This window comes from Zosterops lateralis (genome assembly GCF_965231275.1).
Source record: "Zosterops lateralis genome assembly, chromosome: 29".
Classification (NCBI taxonomy): domain Eukaryota; kingdom Metazoa; phylum Chordata; class Aves; order Passeriformes; family Zosteropidae; genus Zosterops; species Zosterops lateralis.
In genome coordinates this window covers 2,828,834-2,842,935 of record NC_139789.1, presented here as the reverse complement: position 1 = coordinate 2,842,935, position 14,102 = coordinate 2,828,834, and the positions used below count along the sequence as shown (strand labels likewise).

Sequence of the window (14,102 nt, the reverse complement as noted above, 5' to 3'; positions counted from 1 at the left end):
ATGGTTTGTGCCAATGCCCCTTCTTTAGTAGTGCCAGAGACTCTTTACAAGTGCCAATGTGGTGGAAATTATTTGGTTATACTTGTATATTATAGGATCCTGATTTAAGACAATTTAAACATTATCCTATTTAAAAAGAATACTATATAAAATGCTGTTTTTAAACCTTGTCATTTGCAATGCATGTATTGTTGTGCGTGTTGGGGGGCGGGGAGGGAAGAGGGTAGGGTAAAGGAGTTTCTGAATAAGATGCCCAGTGTCAGGATCTATTCAGACTCCAAACTGTCTCATTCCAGTCCAGGAGTGTGATTGTTTCTTGGAATGATCCCACTCTGACTGCTGGGCAACACGCTTATTACAGAAATATCTGATGGAAATTGATTTTCATATCTTTCTCCTGAAATAAACTCTCTGTTTGAAATTGGAATAAATTTTGTTCCTAAAAGCCGTGGTGGTTGTGTGTGTGTTTCTTCTCTCCTGTCTTCCCCTCTCCTCCTCCTCCTCCCTGGTACCCTGTGGGACCTGCAGCTCTGCCTGTCAGGAAATCAGGATTCTGAGGCATAGAAACAAAGCATGTTTTGGTGAATAAAAGGTATAATAACACCATAATTATATATATAATGCACTGTACCAATAATTCTGGAGTGTGAGCAGTATCTGACTGGGGGTTTAAGGTGCAGGGATGCAATGGGGGCATCTCGAGTTGAAGTTTTCCAGGATTTTGGAGTAGGATTGCTAAGGGAAGTTGCTGCTGTTTGCTGCTGCCTCTTGCTGTGGTGTCAGCCCATTGCAGGCACAATTCCAAGCAGGATATCTGTTGCCAATAGCAGGAATGTTGGTGGGACCAGAACTGCTTCCAGTCTTGTCTGTTAGAAATGTGGACTGAAATATGAAACGGCTTTAAAATCATCCCTTAAGGAGTCCAGAGCTGGATGACTGTGAAAACTTCCCCAAAGCCATTTCCTGAGATGGAGTTTATAGAGCTTAATTCCTTTTCTCTGGGCTCATTCTCCAGGAATGTTGCATTAAATCAGCTGGGAGTGGGTAGAGATGGCCAATTTCCTCTCTGCAAAGGTTTCCTGTGTTTTCAGGAAGCTGCAGCTGAGGATGTTCTGCTCCCTTCAAGGTCACTTAGCACAGGTGAAACTGCAGCTCCTGAGCAGCCTGAAGCATTTTATTCACTCCCACCAGCAAGGCAACAGTGATCTGGTGGCCAGAGCACTGGAAAGGTCTTTAATTGTCACTTTGCTAGTTCTGGGTGAGTTTTTGTTGCTTTTCTCAGTGGCTCTGTCCCCTCACCAGCTGGGGAGCAGAGTCAGCCCTCCCTGTTCGTGTCCAGCTCCCTGGGAGTCACCTCTTGTGCTGTTCTTTGCAAAGAGCCAAACACTCTCTGTTTAAATAAAGCAAAGCAACAAACTGGGGCTCTTCAAGGAAAAAGATGAAGCCTTTAAGGCCCAGCGTTTTGGCCTTTTGCAGCCTCCAGGTGTGTGCGGAGCAGTGGAGGAGCAGGAGGCTGGAGCAGCCCAGGGAAGGAGGCAGCTGTTGGCAGCAGCCGAGGGAACAGCCCGTGCAGCAGCTCACAGTTGCTGCTTTCCCAAGGACCACTCCAGCCCGGGCTGGATAAAATGTTCCCAGCAGCTCAGAGAGCTCCTCCTCACCTCCAGCTCTGCAGCTGGGGCCAGAAGCTCTTGGCTCCTCTGATCCTCCCGTGCCCATCCTGCAAGGAGAGGTTGGGAACACGGGAGGCTGTGTCCTGAGGCCACCTGGCGCTGCCGGGATAATTCCTCTGGCCTGCGGCCTCCTCCAGAGGGAGGGACTCGGCAAAAGAGGGCTGGGCTGTGGGCCAGGGGAGTGTCCTGGTGAGGTGAGCTGGCCCAGGGACTGCCGGTGCTGCAAATCGCTTTAAACCTGGCCACTGGACATCCCTGCCAACAGCAAAGCAGCTCCTTGGGGTTGTGCACATGGGTAAACCAGACATGAAGGAAATCGATTTTCATATTTTTCATATTTAAAAAAATCCCATGTGCAAGAAAAAGGCAAAGAGGAGAGAGTTTGGGATTTGCCTTGTCCTTGGACAACCATCATCCTCCCTCCCAGCAGGAGGAAGCTCTTTCCTTTGAGCATTCCCTTTGCCCTCTTGGGAAGAGAGGGAAGTATCTGTACATAAGAGTAAAATGTCATGTGGAATTTATAAAGCAGGAGTAGAAAGCCTTCTTCCTCTAGTTCAGCTTTCTCCCCTGTGCTATCCTCATCCCACACAGGACTCTGAAGTTGCTGAGGAGCTCAGGACCAGCTTGGCCTGTGGAATGACAGCTGCTGTTGGAACAACATTTCTACCAAGAGCTTCTTGAGCCCTGGGCTCAGTGAGGGCTTGTTTAACCCAGGCTGTTTCCTGTGGGCTCTCCCAGAGATACCAGTGTGGTATAATTGTCCTCGAGCTGCTTTATCTCCTGCCACACAGGACCAGGAAGTTCAACCTCCAGGAGCAATTTTTGTAACATCTTCACCACTGTGGGTGGAGAACTCATGGCTTTTGAGGAGTTTTTGTGGCTGCCATGCTGGACTGTGTGATAAAGACTCCACACTTGGGCTGTGTGAAGCTTCTGGGGAAGCCCAGCTGCTGAGCTGGGTGAGGATGTGGCTTGTCAGGGAGCTCAGCTGCTGCCCAAGGCTGTTCTACACCCCTGGCCAAGTGCTGTCATTTGTCCCTGCCCACTCCTGTGCACTCCTCCTGGAGCTGCTCCTCCTCTCATCTCAGGTGAGTATCTGTAGCTCCTGGCCATGGAAATCAGTGGGGTTTTCATGGAGCTCCCCAAAGACAGGTCTCTCCTGCTCTGCTGGTTCCCATCCTCCCTCCCAGTGACTCAGGCCTTCAGTCTCCAGCTCTCCAAGAGGTGACAGGCTCTTTGCACAGAAGGTGCAGGATGAGAACTGGGAAAATCTTCTGGGCAGCATTTGGCAGCCCCAATAGCAAAGAAGCCTCTGCTCAATGTCAGTTTTGCAACCCTTGGTTCAGAGCAGATTAAATGCTGTAAAGAACCCTGGGGGAAAGAGGTGCCTTTCCTCAGCTCAGCCATAGATTTGCTTCCAAACTGCACAAGAGTTAAGTTTTGTTTGTATCAGTTTGGAAGTTGTTTAGAGATAGAACCATGAAGAACACACCCTGTTGCCAACCCAAAGAGGGCACTCTGGGCATGGAAAACCCAGCAGAAACGTGCTAGAGGTGCTTCCCTTGTGCAACATCACCCACAGCAAAAACCACTGATAACTCTGCTCAGCTGCAGCTTTTCTTAGTCAAGTGAGTGACCTGGGGACTTTTAGACATTTTGAATGATAAGATTTGGAAAATATTTGGAGTCTTCACATCTTTGGCCTTGTGTTTCGTATCCAGTGCTGCCACAGATGTTGGACTGGCCCCTGACAAGTCACCTTTGGGCAGAGGTGAGCCTGAGGAAAGGCAAACACTCCCCAGAAGTGTGTTTTTGTCAATGAAATCCTAAACATCTGACAGAAGTGTTTGAGCTCCTCTTGCCAAATCTCCAGATTAATTTCCTCAGGTTGAGATATTTTTAAGCTCTGTTGTAGGAGAGGCAGGGGTTTAGTTTTTTTGTCTTAAACCACGACATGTAGAAATAAAATATTTACTGACTGTCAGGCCATAGTGGGACCGTGTGGTTCCTCTCTTTGCTGCCAGCTTCACTAAAAAGATGAGTCAGTGTGCCTTGGTGAATACCTGTGAGTGACAGAGGTGCACTGGGGGGAAGATGCTGGTTTTGTGTGGAATGGCAGCCAGAGGTGGGATGGGGTAGAATTGGGAGGGGCCCATGTGGGAGAGGATGTGATGGAATGAGGAAATCCCCCGAAATTCCAGCTTGGAAGTCCCTGGAAGGACTGAGGAGAGCCCCCAGCCTGAAATCCAGACTGGAAATCTGTTCTGGAGGTTTAGATGGCACAAAAAATGGAGGAAGAAACCTCCAGCTTGGGATTCAGCTCTTTGAGCTGTGGCTTTCTCCTGAGCTGTTCAGGACTGGAGCCAGTGGCCCAGAGAAATCCAAATGGCACCAGGAAAAAAGGCTTTTAAATGCTGATGAGATTTATTGTTTTTAAGTGTTCGTACAACGCTGGAGGTACACAAGAGGGGAGAAAGGAGGCAGCAGGGTTCAGAGGACAGCAGTAGTGAAGCAGGAACTGGAAGTGTCCTCCTGGGAGCTTGAGCAGCCCTGCAGCCCCAGGGCCTGGGCAAAGGACACCCAGACATGTGGAGTCACAAATGACAGACGGGGAGGAGGCTCCTCTTTGGATCCCTCTGATCTCACTGTGCAGCCTCCCCCTGAGGGTTACAGACATCCCCTGAGCCACTGCCACCTCTCTAGGGCTGTCCTGCTGCTTTTTCTTCAGAGCTGGAGGCACAAAGGGCTGAGTCAGGGCAGCAGTGAAGGAGTGCAGTGTCGAGAAGAGTGCAGATTTGTCCCCAGTGTGCACAGGGGACAAACACAGCCAAGGCACAGCCCCTGTGCCAGTCCCACCACGGACAGAGTCTGCCTTGGCCACAGAGAAGTCCTTGCCACATCCACGAGGACCAGTGGAAGATGTTTCCCAGGGAGAAAGGAAAAGAAAGCTGGTGAGGACAGGGCTCTGGAGGGTGAGGTCTCCAGGGCAGCAGCTGCAGGGGGAGCAGGGTCACTCTGACTTCATGACACTGTTGACCCAGGGGAGGTAAGGAGCAATGTGTGTGTAGAAGCCAGGCCAGTTGTTGTGCCTGTAGGAGAAGATGCCATAGGCTTTGTTGTTGCAGACCAGTGGATCCCCAGCATCAGCCTGTGAAAAGGAAGAGAGGGATCAGTGCTGGGTTGTGGGAACTCCAGGGAAGCTTTGCCCTGCAAAGAACAGGGAGGCTGCAAACACCAGGGTAGAATTTCCCCAGCAGAAGCCTGGACTGGCAGTGGGTGGGGATAACTCTGCCTCCACAAGGGACAAGTGGCAGTTTTGTCTGGGACCCAGCTGGGGGAACACTGAAGCTTCATTTCTGCCCTGCTGCCCTGTCTGGCTTCAGACACAAAACACACTCAGACCAACAACGAGATTTGGGGTGAACCCTCTGGCCAGGCCATTGTCCCCCTGTGCTGGGTGTCCCAGGTCCTGTGCCATGGGAAGACAAGGATCCTCCTCTCCCTTGTGCTTTGCCCCTGGCTAAAACCTCCTCTGCAACCTCCTCCTCCTCCTCCCTAACCAGAGTCTGACCTTTTCAGGTACCCTGGAGGATCTGCTGCGGCCACAAATCAAGTTGTCAGCGAGTCCTGGGTAGTGGCTGAGGCAGTCCCTTTGTTTGATGATGGTGACAGTGGCCTCAGGGGAGGTGACAGTGGCTGTCCTGTAGCCCCAGCTGGCCACGCTGCACGCGGCCCCACCACGGACTTTGGATTTGTCCAAGGAAATGGGCCTGACGTGGCTGTTGATGGTGGCATTGCCATCCAGCTGGGCAAGGGGACAGAAAACACAGAGATGAGTGTTTGCCCTGTCACCCACTGTCCCCTTCTGCTCCAGAGAGCAGCCCATGGCACATCAGGGCCAGCCAGGTTACCTTCAGCAAAAGGATGTCATTTCCCTTCCTAGGGCTTGTAAAGTCTGGGTGGCAGTGGTACTGCTTGACCTCGAAGGTTTGCCAGCTGTCCTCTCTCTTTTGGAGTGTGTGGGCTCCCAGGATGACAGTCAGAGGTTTGTGCCTGGTGAAATCAAGCACAGTGAGTGTCACCAGCTTGTCCCTGTCACACCTGGGAACACAGGTTCATCTCCCAGGGCACGGCCAGGAGAGTCCAATGACACAGACACAGTGTATTTATATTCCCTATACACAGAATATATTATGGAGGCCCTTTTGAAGAAGAATGGTGGGAACAAGGAGCTCTGCCAGGGAATCTACCCAGCCAGGAGGCAGAGCAGGCTCCCCCCTGACAGACCAGAGCTCTGCAGGGCTCCTTTATCTCCAGACCTCCAGCTGGGCACATTTGGTCCAATTCTGCTGCTCTCTTTTTCTGGGCTTCACAGGCCCGTGGAAGTCCAGACATTTCTAAATCTGGATACTTCCCTGTCCTCAACATCATCTCCTCAGGAAAATTGGAAAAGACCTTGGGTATGTGCAGGAGTCCCTCCCAATCTCTCATATGAGGCTCCAGGCTCCTGGGTCCTCCCTTTGCTGCCCAGGTGTGGGGACTGGCCCTGAGCCCGTCACGGGCACCAGGGCAGAGCTGTCAGCCCTGGAAAAGTCCTCCTGCCCATCCATACGCCAGCTGGAGGGGTGGAAAAGGGCTGGGCAAGCACCTGGCTCATGGGAAATCACCCTGCCAACAAACAAGTTGGTGGCAGAAAGGACAAAGCCTGACAACAAGAGAAGAAGCCACTCTGACCTCCCATTGTTGGCATCTGGGAAAAACTAAATGAATCATGGAGGGGGAAAAAACTCAGGGTAAATATCCGAGGGTGGGCTGGGGAGGGAGATGGGGCTCAGAGCTGTCCCTGAGCCGTGCCCTGCCCTGTGCTCCCTGCCAGGGAAGGAGCCTGGGCATGGCTGGAGTGAGCCCAGCTGTGAGCCCTCCACACAGGAGCTGCTCCCAGGCCGTGGTGGGGCACACACCTGGCTGCAGGTGCTGTGGGGACACAGCAGGGACTTACACGAGGCACTGAGCTGCTGTCATCACCCAGCCAGGGGCCACCAGGAAGCCCCCACAGGACTGGTTGTCCTTCCCCTGCAGAAAGGCCACGTAGGGTGTGGGGTGTGCTCTGGATGGTGCCTTGGCTTCTCCTCCTCTGTCCCTCCACGTCCAGGGATAACCTGCAAAGGATGATATTATGGAACCCTGAGCACTGAGAGTTTCTGTGCTGACAGGCACTGCCCCCCAGGCAAACACTGCATTGACCTGAGGCCTTGGAACAGGCTTCCAAAACTGAGTGACAGCACTGGGATTGTGGTGCTATTAAACTACACTACTGGCTGTGTAGCTTAATAGGAGTGTGTAATATCACATGGCGAAAACGTTGGAATTTAAGGTTTTAGACTACAGTAATGTATATATAAAGCAAGATGGAGGATTTAGGGCGTAGTCTGAGTCCTTCTTTTTCACCTTCTTCTTCACCTTCTTCTTCCTTCTTCTTCTTCATGGGTTTGGGTGGTGTATTGTAATTGGGTAGAAAAATCCACATTGCAGAGCACGGGTGGTTGGTTATTGGGTTAAAAGTAAAAATAATCCAGGTGGCACTTCATAATTGGACAATTTATGATTAAAAGACCTTGGAAAGAGTTAGAGGCAGAGCCATTTTTCACCTTGTTAGCTAGAACTCACAACTTGTGAGACTGCACTATAGATAAGAATTAATAAACACCTGAGTCCAAACACAAACTGCATCTCCCGAGTGTTTTATCCCGGCTCTAACAGCAGAAAGAAAATAAGAAAACCCCACAGGATGGGGCTGAGGACGAGGGGTTTGGGGGGCACAGGGCTGAGATTCACCCTTCCCCAACCCTCTCCTCGCCTCCAGCCTGTTCTACTTACTGGTGCAGACTGGGGGGCACATCACCAGCAGGAGGGGCAGCAGGAGAGTCTGCAGGTGCTCCATCACAGCCTTCTGGGCTTCAGTGGATCCCTCAGAGCTGGGGCTGCATCTGGGGTCTCATCCTGCTCCCAGCAAGGTTTTATAGCCTGAGACCAGACTCCAGGAAACCGCAGAAGTCAGACTCATCTGAAGAATCTCTCCACAAGTTGCATGTCTCAGCAATATGAGAGGGGAATTCAGCCAGCCTTGGCCTTGGGGATCATCCCACCTGCATCATGGGTCTGGTCTGAGAGATGTGACGTCCTTCTAAACCCAGAGCCAATTTTAGAACTTTGTTATGGAAGATGTGGGCAGTGCACCCTCTCTCACCTCTTTGACTTCCAGTGAGGTCTTCCCTTCCAGCTTCTATTCTTTCTTCAGCACTCTTGATTTTTATGACAAGCCCTACATGAACAAGATTTCTTTCACCTGCTGCATTAATTCCAAACACGGTGCAGTGGCAGGTGAGAACCCTCCTGCTCTCCCTCATTAGCTGCAGTCTTGGCTAATGGAGCAAAAATGCCATGAGAGTGTTTATAACGTGACACTGATGATACTGGGAAGAAATTCTTCCCTGTGAGGATGGAAGGCCCTGGCACAGGGAGCACAGAGCAGCTGTGGCTGCCCCTGGATCCCTGGCAGTGTCCAAAGCCAGGCTGGACAGGGCTTGGATCAACCTGGGACAGTGGGTGGTGGCCCTGCCATGGCAGGGGTGGGATGGGATGATCCCTAAGGGCCCTTCCGGCCCAAACCATTCTGGGATTTACGGTAAGAATGAAATTCACAGCTCAGCCGTGACGAAATGGGGCTGAGGCTTCCTTGCTGCCCTTGCTGCCAGTAAATCTGCTTTCCTCTCTGCCTCCAGTGCCACTGGGTAAACCCCATTCTTAAGCTACAAGTTGCCATTCTCGTGCAAAGCCTGCAGCAGCTGGAGCTTCAAGGAAAACCCTGACGTGACAAAGATTCATAATACACAGATAAGCAGCTGCAGCCTGTTCATTTGCAGATTTCTGAGCTGATAGCAGCTGTGAGCAGAAGCCCAAACATGGACCCTTTTCAGTTTCCCCAGGGCAGGCTGGGTGCTGGAGGCAGAGGTGACGCAGTTTCTCTTCATCCCAGGCAAGAACGTGGAGGATTTATGGGCAGAAATCCAGGCTGGACTGTGGAAACCTCCTCTCTCTGATGGGGGGACCAGTGGGAAAGGCCATGAGAGCAGAGCAAGCACCCCCTTCCCCTGGACTGCAGAGAGTTTCTGTACGTTTCAAATTCCCCACTGGTTTTTCCCACCGCAAACCGACTCAGTCTCCCCCTGATATCACAAACTTCCCTCAGCCCCTGCCAGGGAGTTCTGCACTCACTCATTTACCAGAGCATCATCTCTGTCCCCCAGGGAACCTTTGGCTCTCTCTGTGTACAAAAGATGCCACCAGAATGGAGGTGGAAGGGAGGAGATGAGGCTGAGAGCAGCCTGGTGGAGGCCAGGGAAGGAAGTTCAGGCTCCAATGCAGGAGCTGTCTGAAAACAGCACTTGAGCATCCTCTGGGGGAAGAATTTGTCCTTGGGCATCATCCAGCTGAGAGGAGAGGTTTGGGCTACCACTGGAACACTGAGGGGGACAAGGATGTGCCAAGCAGCTTCACAGCAGCCAGGCAGGACTTGTCCTTGCCCTCTCCAGGGACCCACCTGGGCCCCTGCACTTATCCCGGGGGGAAAGGAGGGAGTGACTTGGGGCCAGGCACTTTTGTGAACCCACATCCTTCATCAACCCTTCCAGTTCAATCCTTCCTGTGTTTCTACCCAGGACAACGTGTAGAAATGGGGCTGGGCAAGGCCTGGAGGCAGCGAGTGTGTGACAGCTGGGACTTGGGCTGTGCCTCCTCTCTGGGATCCTAAAGCCCAGAACCCGGTGTGTTAACAGCCACCTGCCCACGCCCAAGGGCACAGTCCAGCAGGAGTCCAGCTCTCTCCACCCAGTGAAGCCTCTCACAGCTCAGACAGCTGGGAAGATAAGGCTGCTGTGCCCTGTGCCCGAGCTCTCTGGGCTGCAACACTCCAGACGGAACAGCCTTTACCCTGCACAGAGCAACAGCTTTGGGGTTCTGGTCACTGCTGATGCCCCACACCCTTGCTGCCTGTGCTCCCAGGAGGGTGACAATGATGCTGAAGTTGAGTTTGTGCCCATCATTTTTCCCAAAACCTTTCTACCTGGGCAGTTTTTGTCCTCTCAGCACACTCATCACCCCTGTGACCCCAGGAAGGGCAAGCACAGCTCTTGTTTCTGAGCCTGCCAGTGACTCAGGATGCAGAGCTGTGATTGCTGCTGTCCCAGCAGCCTCTCACAGCCTGAGCCAGACCCTCCCTCCTGCACTCTATGGTGAGGCCACAAGGAAGATGACACAGGCTGGGAGATGCAGCTCTGAGTTTACTGGGGGTGCTTTGAGTGCAGCAAGGTTCAAGCAGGAACAGGGTTATCTCTGAAGGAAGTGGGGTCTGTTGTGCCATCTTTTTGTACCATCTGAGGTTATCTCTGCTTCTGCCAGGGTGATTTAACTCACTTCTGAGATGGGCAGGGGATGGGACAGGCAGCAGCCTCAGAACAGAAGGAAGGGCTCTCTCAAATGCACTGATCAAATCACTTGGGCTCCCGAGGAGAGAGGAGGGAGTTGAGCCCTCAGCAGGGGGAAGAAGGAAGCTATTGCAGTCTCCAGGGGCACACCAGAGCTGGAGAAAGTGCTGCCACTGCTGTTACTTCTTCATGACTCTTTTGATCCAGGGCAGGTAGTTGGAGATGCGGGTGTAGACCCCGGGTGGGGAGTCATAGCCAAAGGAAACAATGCCTTGTGCCACTTTATTACACACCAGGGGCCCACCAGAATCTCCCTGGGGAGAGATGAGATTGATCTTAGAGGCCTCTCCCCTGTGGTAACAGGTTTCTCCCTGATCCCTCCCTCCATCCCTGCCCCACATCCCACCCTGAGCTGCTGAGCCTGGGCTCTGCCCCTGGTGCTGTGCAGGGACTGTGGAGGTGTCAGAACATCCAGAGAGTCCAGTCCTCATGGGAACTGTCACCAAATGCTTGTCACCCGCCCTGGGACCTGACTGTGCCCATTCCAGCAGCAGCTCCTGCTCCCAGAGAGCCCCATACCTGGCTGGAATCCTTCAGCTGGTGGAAGCTGCCAGCACAGATCATGCCAGAATCCAGGTGTGGGTAGAAGAGGATGCATTTCCTGCGGCTGTAGATGGAGACTTTGGTCTCAAAGAGCTTGTTGGTGGCCTTGTCCTCATCGATGAGCCCCCAGCCTGCAATCATGCACTTGGTGCCCGTGGGGAGGTCACTGCCACTCTTGGGCAGTGGGATGGTCTGGATGTACTCACTGAGGGTGGCCTTTGATGTTAGCTGGGGGAAAGCAGGGGGTTGAGAAAGGGCTGTGAGCAGGACACTTTCTCTGCAGAGGCAGGGAGGGTCTGGCAGGCTCTGGGGAGCTGCTGTGAAAGCCACGTGAGGCTCCAAACCCTGCCCGTGGCTCCTTCCCAGATCCTGCCAGGCCCTACCTTGGGCAGAAGCAGCTTTGCAGAAGGAGCTAACAGCCAAGACGAGCCCAGCCCCAGAGCCCCAGCCCACCCTCTGCCCCCACAGAACCCCTTGCCTGCAGCAGCATGATGTCGTTTTCCATCGTCTCGGGGTTGTACTCAGGGTGCTTGTGGTACTTGAGGACACCCCGGACCTGCTGGGATTTCTCTGGTTCGTGGATGTTGTGAGCCCCAAGGATGACTGTGATATTCCTGCCCATGGCAGCAGAGGGGAGAAAGGGGAAATCAGGCTGGGGCTCTCCCACCTCCCTCATTTTGGCCGACAGGTGGAGAGAGCTGCTGGGCAGAGCAGGAACCTGCTCCAAAATTGCTCCAGCAAAGGAGCTCCCAGGCCAGGGAACAAAGAAAGGGATAAAACCTCTGCATCAAGTACTCACCCCATGCAGTGTGCAGCTGACATCACCCAGTCAGGGGCCACCAGGAAGCCCCCACAGGCCCCCAGCTCTGCAATCTTCAGGTAGGCCATGTATGGGTGGGAATGTGGCCGCGCCTCGTGTCCCCCCACGATCTGACCCCGCAGAGCACCTGCAACACACCCCAGCCCAGCCTGAGCCCGGGGCTGCTGAGAGCCCAAAAGAGGCACCTCACAGCCAGCAGAGCCCTGACTCACTGGCACTGGCCCAGGGGCAGCAGAGCAGCAGCAGCAGGGCGGGCAGTGACTGGCACATCTCTGGCACAGCTGGACGCTCCTCCCCAGATGTGTGGAAAGTTTTGAGTTTCCACAAGGTTTTATAGCCTGGAGGCAGCTGTGCCCAAGCAGCCAGGAAACCATGTGCAAAGGGCTGATTGTGCTAATCAGGGCATTGCTGGCCTGGCCTGCTCGGTGCCCACGTTCCTGTGGCTGTGATTGATGGGTGATAGCACAGGAGGAAAAGGCCAGGGCAGGCTGAGCCTGGTGCAGCACAGTCACAGCCTCGGGGGTGCTGGCAGCAAGGAGAGGTGTCCTGTGGTGGCTTTGAGGTGTGATTTAACGTTTCTCCCACACTTCCTGTTTAATGTTTTTGCCTCGAGGAAAGGTTCTTAAAAAAAAAAAAAACCAACAACAAAAAAACTTTGCCATTTAAACTCGTGAATGTGATCTAGAGGAGACAACCCTGAACCTTGCTCTTTCATATTCCTTCAAGAGATGCACTGCAGAGCCTCTTCCTACAGAGATCCACCATCACCACCACTCAATTTAAATGAAAGGGCATCAAGGCAAAACAGCTGTGCCTGGGACAGTTCTTGAGCACTGTGAAGAGTCACATCTGCAGGGTTTGGTGTCAGCCAGAGGGGTCTTGTTGGTTTTTCTTGGCTCCTCTGGGGCCAGAAGCATCCTGCCAGCTTTGGGGGGACTGGGAAGTGGGAAGTGCTGCTCTGCAGCAGAAGAGACCAAAGCGGGGAAGTGCAACCACCCAACTGCCAGGAGTGATCAGTCATTTTCAAACCAGCTCTGCTCCACCCTTCCTGGAGCAGAAAAACACCTGCGGGCAAGTGGATGCCTTGGGCTGTGCTGGGGCCACAGAGAGGGGACAGGATGGGTGGGTGAGTGGGGAGGGAGAGATGTGGGACAGAGATGGGGGTGCCTGATGTCCATGAGTCAGCCTGGGGGCTGCCTGACACAGCCCTCCACAGAGCTTAACCCGTGTTTTGGTTTCTTTAATCATTATGTCTGAAAGTACCAGCTTTAATCAGGATGGTGCAAGAGCACAGAAGGAAAACCTCAACAGGAATCACTGATATTTTATCTGGTCTTTGTAACTTGCTGTCTTTCCCCTGCAGCTGCTTGTGGCCCCCACAGTCTGTGGCTGGAAACCCTCCTGGGGCAGCAGCCCCAGGACAGGAGGGACTGGGCAGGACACAGGGAGCTGAGCTCCTGCTGCTCTCCTGCTCCTCTCTGCTGTTCCTTTGAGTGAAGACAAGTTCCTCTCTCTGAGGACATGGCATTTTGGCCTTCCTGTTGACCTCTGGAGGGTTCCAGGACTTCTCTGCTGGGGAGCCTCATCTCAGCATCCACCAATACCCACTTTAGCCATGGAACTGGAGCAGGTCCACAGAGCTCCAGCTGCCCCCTGTGCCTCCCCTGGCCCTTCCAAGCCCAGCACTCAGAGCCATCAGGCACTTCCAGGCATGTTGTGGCTTTGGTCTGGAGGGAAGAGATGAGAAATGTTGCAGGGGGTGTTGTCTCTCCCCTGCCCCACTTCGCCTCAAATAAAGAACATCTGAACTGAGACGGGAGCAAAGGAGAAGTGCCAAGGTACAGCTCAGCCTGTGACTGTGGAGGGGGCAATGGGAACAAGACAGAGCTGGAACTCTCCCTTGTGTTGGGGCTCAGGCCCCATTACCCCCCAGCCATGAGCTGGGGACTCCATGCCCTGGGTATGTTTGTGGAAGGGGCATGAGGAAGATCTTTCAATGTTTTGCAGGTCTGGAGAACCTCCACACCAAGGGTGAGGGGGTCAGGCTGTCCCAGCAGCTCATTGACCTCGAGCCCTCCTGCCATCAAAAGGGTTTTCCTGCCCCCTGTCCCATCCTCCCCACAGACCTCCCTCCTGTCAGGGATCTCTGGGACTCCTCACACATTGCCAGCTCTTTGAGAAGCTGCTTAGGGCCCCTGACAAGGCAAATTTCTCCATCCCCTGATCTTCCAGGAGCCTTCCACCCATTCTGAACTGAACAGACACATCAGCTGGAGGTTCACCCTGAAGCAAGAGCAAAGCTCTAAGGGGTGATGTTGTGCCAGGATCCCACTGACCCTTTGGATTCCAGTGATTAGTGGGCATCAGCCCAGAGGGTTTGGGAGTGAGCTCCCCATGCTGCATGTGCAGTCTTGCTCTGCTCTGAGCACTCCTGGCCCAGCCTTGCTGCTGATTTCCGCCCCTGCAATCTCAGGGTCATCTGCTGACCTTATCAGTGTGAGCTTCTTTCCACACTGCTGATAGGAG

The 14,102-nt window shown here is 53.3% G+C and overlaps 2 protein-coding genes across 4 annotated transcripts; both read right to left on the bottom strand.

The window, feature by feature from the left end:
• Positions 1 to 4,100: 4,100 nt before the first annotated feature.
• On the bottom strand, positions 4,101 to 9,947 carry LOC310920104 (granzyme E-like). 3 transcript variants are annotated; one of them, XM_083879847.1, is made up of 6 exons: positions 7,918 to 9,947; positions 7,548 to 7,670; positions 6,670 to 6,829; positions 5,582 to 5,723; positions 5,242 to 5,475; positions 4,101 to 4,818 (listed from the first exon to the last, which is right to left on the bottom strand). In XM_083879847.1, exons 2-6 carry the CDS (start codon positions 7,609 to 7,611, stop codon positions 4,681 to 4,683), a joined length of 738 nt encoding a protein of 245 aa, XP_083735973.1. In that variant the 5' UTR covers positions 7,612 to 7,670; positions 7,918 to 9,947; the 3' UTR covers positions 4,101 to 4,680. The 3 variants fall into 3 exon arrangements, with proteins under 3 accessions (XP_083735973.1, XP_083735972.1, XP_083735971.1); XM_083879846.1 differs by having other exon boundaries at positions 7,548 to 7,705; positions 7,918 to 9,946; XM_083879845.1 differs by having other exon boundaries at positions 7,548 to 9,945.
• Positions 9,948 to 9,989: 42 nt separating this feature from the next.
• Positions 9,990 to 11,872, bottom strand: LOC310920105 (mast cell protease 1A-like). Its single transcript, XM_083879848.1, has 5 exons — positions 11,789 to 11,872; positions 11,556 to 11,703; positions 11,235 to 11,370; positions 10,733 to 10,984; positions 9,990 to 10,467 (listed from the first exon to the last, which is right to left on the bottom strand). Exons 1-5 carry the CDS (start codon positions 11,844 to 11,846, stop codon positions 10,333 to 10,335), a joined length of 729 nt encoding a protein of 242 aa, XP_083735974.1. The 5' UTR covers positions 11,847 to 11,872; the 3' UTR covers positions 9,990 to 10,332.
• Between the last annotated feature and the right edge of the window lie 2,230 nt (positions 11,873 to 14,102).